We start from the raw sequence: 6,000 nt of genomic DNA, 5'->3' as shown, positions 1-6,000 counted from the left end.
GGGACTGAAACCAGAATCATGTGGTTGGGAAGCAGACTTCTTACCACACTGCCGTGTCTGCACCTGTCCTTTCAAATCTTCTTTTAGTTGTATATATATATATATATATATATATATATATATATATATATATATATATATATATATATATATATATATTTTAGGAAATCAAATGTTATAGCTGGTCATAGAGTGGCCATTGGTTTCACACCTGTAAAGCGCTTGGGTGTATAAGCAATTCACCAGACTTACTGCTCTAATGCTTTAGAGTGTGCTTCTTTTATGGATATATGAACTACTGATAATATTTATATATATACATATATTGTATAAAGGATTGTAGGTAAGGCCAAAACAATGCGAAATAAATGCAAGGTAAATCACAAGAAAACAAATATGTGAATTATTGTAGACTTACCTTGTATTCAGTATTTCGGGGTTATGACCCCATTTTCAAGAAACTGACGAATGTTGCCTATGTGATTTACTTTGCATTTACTTTGCATTGTTTTGGCCTTACCCATGGTCCTTTATACAATATATTCTACACAATGCTTCATAGTAATTATTCTATTATAATATATATATATATATATCCATCCATCCATCCAGCAGAAATATATCCAACTGTAGATGACACCAGGTAGCCTAAACTGTGAACATGCTTTACTCAACACACTAATTGACATATACTCATTAGTCCCAAAAATTACATACCTAAACCATTATCGGATATACAGAGGAAGGTGCTATTAATTAGCATGCTAGCAAGATGGAAAAAATGGTAAAGACTAATACCAAATCCATTTTCTGCTTCATTCATTGATTATTATATATAGGGTTGGTGTAAGTAGGCATTAACTCTCACTCTTTCACTATTGCTGTCCTTTCATCTAAAAAAATCTTTCTGCTGTATCTTCCCGCATATAGTCAATGTAGTAAACACTCAGCCCTAGGCATTATATATAGGGTTGGTGTAAGTAGGCATTAAAAATTTGTAATACAATCAATGTTCTTTTTACAAATTTATTGAAACCAATGATACACGTTCTTTATTACATGGGAAAATGAAAGTAAATTTTCATATTTCAACGTAAGCACTGGTGGCATTAACTAGTCTCCTCAAACAGCCAGGGATGGAATGAACAACCTTCTGAAGGACATCGTCTGGAATATTGAGAACCTCCTCAATCCGTGTTTCCAAGTCCTCCAGTGTGTGAGGGTTTGTCTTGTACACTTCCTCTTTTGTGTATCTCCACAGGTAAAAATCACATGGAGTGAGATCTGGACATCTAGACTTCTGTGGTCACAGTCTTCAGGTTCTGGCTCCTGTACATAATGGGGTTTCCATGGATGCAAATTCAAGAGCTGCTTGACATGTTGATCTTTGCAGGCTGCAATTAAACATTTCCTGCTTGGACGGCCACATCTTGCATCGTTCACAGAGTTTGTGGTCATTAGTTTTGCATGACAACTTTTTATTGTCTCTGGACATAGTGTTGCATGCTTACCTTTCCATGCACATCACCATCTCTGAACCAAAACAATAGAATTCCACACTTCATAGTATGCTGCTATCTTAGCTTGCCCCTGAACAGCCAAGCGGCTGGCCCATCTGGAAAATAAGAAATAAGGCCATAAGAAAATTAAAAAAATGTCCATTAGTGTTGTCTGTTTAAAAAATGTTTTCGGCATGACTTCAGTGATACTAAAAATTCTATCAGCAATTTCTAATACCTAGTTACTTTCCACCCGCCCTGTATATATGTATGTATGTGTGTGTGTGTGTGTGTGTGTGCACGCACGCACACACACACACACACATACACACACTCACACACACACACACACACACACACACACACACACACACATATATATATATATACACGTGCATATATATATATATAATGTATGTATATATGGCCCAAAATAGTAGTAACTGTATTCATTTGGTTGACATCAATATTTTTCTCTTGTTCTTGTAGTCTGTCCCTAATGTAATGTCTGTCCCTGTCTCATTGTAGGGTGCGAACCAATGTCATTCTTGTTTAAATGTCAAATTCAAGAGTAGCTGCATTAAAAAATGTCCCAGGAAAATGATTCGAAATAACAAAGGTATTTGTAAATCGAAAAAACGTGGATCCCGAAAGGACCGTAAAAGGTAAATGGCAGATCTTTCTAAGAATTCTGTAATTATATATAATTCAGAGACTGGTTTGTGAAACATGAGAGTGTATACTTTTGGTGCCCTTTTCTTCACATTCTTTTAAGGAGGTCTGTGTGTATATATATATATATATATATAGACCAAACTTGCTGGCCTTGTGCTAAAATTTGAAATTATTATTACAGTTCCATTAATTCTCTTCTCTGAATTGGTACATTTTTATTAACCCTGAAAGGATGAAAGGCAAAGTTGACCTCACTGGGATTTGAACCCACAACTCTGAGAATCAGAACAAATACTGTGAGACATTCTACCTGATGTACTAATGACATTGCTAATTACAATATTTTGCTGCTGTTTTCTCATTTTCTTCCACTCCCCACTTTCTTGGTTTGCATTTTTTCCCCCTCCTCTCCCTCTTTTTCTCCTCCTTCTTCTCTCTTCCTTCATTGAACTTCTGTGAAGCTTCTTCCTCACTGTGGCCCTCTGCCACTCCTCCTTTTCATTCCTTTCTTCTTTTCCTTCTTTGTTTTATCCTGTGCTTTCTCTTCTTCAGCTCTGTCTTTCTCTCTCTCTCTTCAACAACTTCCTCTTGTTAATCTTCCTCTTGTTAATCTTCCTCCCTTCACGTTAATAATAAGATTATTTCATCAAAATCTAACTCCTTTAAAAACAACTAAGCAAAAATTAATATTAAACAAATCTTAATGAGAGAATTTTCACATAGTTACATCTGACAAAAGCAACAACAATAGTTATAATTGTAATAACTAAATCTATAAGACAATAACGTGTTTCTAATTGTGAATAATAATACTGATTGACTATAATATCATACTCTAATGACAGATTAAATATATAATAACAAATCACACCAGCTTAGCTATTGAAATGAAAATGTTATGATGTGTGTATAAACAGAACTTATAATTATCCAGTGTATCTCATTTATCAAATGTATTCTGGCTGAGTGTATCTAGGACTATATTGTCTAATGAATCCAATAAGCAGAGGCATTCTAACTGGAATGCTCCTCCCATCTTGTTTTTCTGACAGTGTTATCACAGACTACATTTTCTTATGCATATTTCCTTTTTGTTTAGATGATATTGTAAGACTGCAGGCTGGCGGAACCATTTGTGTATTTGGCAAAATGCTTAGCAGCATTTCTTCCTGCTTTTTACATTCTTGAGTTCAAATTCTGCAAAAGGTCAACTTTGCTTTTCCTTTCAGAATCTATAAAATGCTGACCACAAGGGCTGAAGCTATTGAGTCTCCCATGCCCCGCCAAACTGCAGCCCTTGTGCTAACATTTGAAACCATTTAGATGGTATAGTGTGATTTGTTGCAAGTTAATTAATTAGGTGCTTTACCTCATTATGTAAATCCATTACAGTTGTCGGAGCATTGGAGCAAATGTTTTGTGATCTATTTTCTGGCTTTTTACATTCTGGGTTCAAATCCTGCCAAGGTTAGGTTTGCCTTTCATCCTTCCTGGTTCAATAAATTAAGTACTGGTCTTGTACAGTGGACTAGTGGAATCAGTAGAGTATCAGATGGATCCCTTGTAGTATTTGTTCCAGTTCTTTGCATCCTGGAGTTGATTTGCTTGACTAAAGTGCTCCAGCATGGCCGCAGTCAAATGACTGAAACAAATAAAAGAATAAAATTATATATATATATATATATATATTCAAAAATCAGTGAGTGTATTTCACTTGAAATATATATGCTTTCAAAGGCTACTCCTGACTGATGGTGAGCAATGACTCTGAAACTAGTCTCTGGATGCTGGCTTTGCTGGGTGGAGGTGCTTGTCCAACAGGAACGGTGTTTCCTAGAGCTAAATAACAGTAGCATTCTTCCCTTTCATGGGACTGTCACATTAAGTCAACAACATACTATCACTTAATGATGCTGCTACTGCATAAATCTCTCTGTGGAGTTTAGCAATGTATCATTTCTATTTAAATTTAATTTGTGCCAAAATATTTTTGGCACTTTGAAACTGCGACCTGTTCACTGACAAAACTTTGTGCTCTGTGCTGCAGCACAAATTTTTGTCAGTGAACAGGTCACAGCTTCAAAGCGATGAAAATATTTTGGCACAAATTAAATTTAAATGTTGAAGTGAATCTAAAAGGTTTTTTGTGTGTTTTTACATGACTTATAAACATCTTCCACACCGTAATCACGATTTCAGATCAAGTCGCTTGCTATGCAAGTACATCTCCACACACACATATATATGTGTGTGTGTGTGTGTGTGTGTGTGAGTGTGTGTGTGTGTAATGTGTGTGTATATGTACATATGTATATGTTTGTGTATATATATATGTACGTGTATGTGTATATATGTGTATGTGTGTGTATATATATGTAAATATGTATATGTGTGTATATATGTAGATGGGTGTGAATGCTTGTATGTGTTAATCATTATATATTGATAGTGTCATGAAAATATTTTAAAGTTAATACATCTTAATTAATTTAATTTAAAAAAATAATCATGAATTTGGCAGAATTTAGTAAAATATCTTTCTGATTATAAAGCTGGTGTCTGGAATATAACAAGTTTTTTTTAAATAGAATTATGATGGAATGTTTGAATTTTAATTATAAATATATAATTTAGACATTTTGTATCCTTGGATAAAAAGTGGCTTCTGGTTCATTGGTCTGAAGGTTAAGGTTTCCAATTTCCAAGACTTTTCAGTTATAGTAATTCTGTATGATTAAGTGTCAGATTAGAAATCAATGACACTTTTGGTTTGAAAAAATAATTTTATTTTCTAATTACTTTCGTTTTGCTTTAGCCTAGTTTGTTAGTGGATTGCAGTTATTTTTGACTGAAAGTTCATAACATGTTTTACATCTACACATGGTGCAGACACGACTGTTACTACAATCGTAGCTGCATGGTTATGAAGTTTTTTTTTTAACTACATAATTCTGGGTTCAATTCTATTGGGTGGCACTTTGAGCAAGTGCCTTCTTTTATTGTCTTAGGTTGACCAGTACCTGAATGAAAGTTTGTTAATCTCTTTATCAAATTAATGCTTATTTATTCATGCTATTTTCAGTTAATCATCTATAATCTCATATCTTTGAGATTTTGATGAACTGACTGTTTAGTTTTTGAATAACATTGTTGGGTAGGTGGGAGAGGCAAGATCTAGGTAGTTTGAACTTAGAATAAGTAGATGTATTTGGGTGTAGGAAGGGTTAAACCATATTCTACTGTTTTGAAAAGGAAGGGTCACATTTTAAAAATATAGTCCTTGATGCTTAATGTCTGAGATAAGAAGGACAGGCTGGTCATGGGTGGAATTATATGATCATTTTTCTACTCTGTCATGTCTGACCTGGGCCTAAACAGTAATAACAACAACAACAGCAACAACACTTTGAACATGCAGTTCTGCTTGATGTTGCAAGGAATAGAAGAAAAGCATTAAAAACATTAATAATAAGAACAACAACAACAACATTGTTTTCAAGGAGACAATGTACGCTGCTGGAAATATTATTTAATATTTAATAAACTTTATTACAGTAGATGTAGCAGCTGCTTTTTATTTTAGCGCTGATTAAATAATGGTAACAATATTTACAACATGTGAAATAGTCAACATATATTTAATCAAGTTTCTTTTGTTTGTTTTTGTTTTACCTTCTTTCCTTTCATCCTCTCATAATTAGGAAAATCAAATTGATTTTTCAGATGTTTCATTAACCATCACCACCACTACCACCACCACCACCACCACCACATCATCATCATCATCACCACCATCATCATCATCATCATCGTCATCATCATCATC

The 6,000-nt window shown here is 34.2% G+C and overlaps 1 protein-coding gene across 1 annotated transcript in view; it reads left to right on the top strand.

Annotated features, from left to right (window-relative positions):
• LOC106869050 (receptor tyrosine-protein kinase erbB-4) overlaps positions 1–6,000 on the top strand; it is a 99,454-nt gene that overhangs the window by 71,073 nt on the left and 22,381 nt on the right. Inside the window, exon 12 of the mRNA XM_014914560.3 lies at positions 2,028–2,164. Coding sequence (XP_014770046.2) covers positions 2,028–2,164 — 137 coding nt within the window. The remainder of the gene's footprint in view (positions 1–2,027; positions 2,165–6,000) is intronic.

The sequence above is a fragment of the Octopus bimaculoides genome, chromosome 10 (assembly GCF_046866305.1).
Source record: "Octopus bimaculoides isolate indiv1 chromosome 10, ASM4686630v1, whole genome shotgun sequence".
Lineage (NCBI taxonomy): Eukaryota > Metazoa > Mollusca > Cephalopoda > Octopoda > Octopodidae > Octopus > Octopus bimaculoides.
Note: the sequence above shows the minus strand (reverse complement) of the source record. Positions and strands in the feature narration are given on the sequence as shown.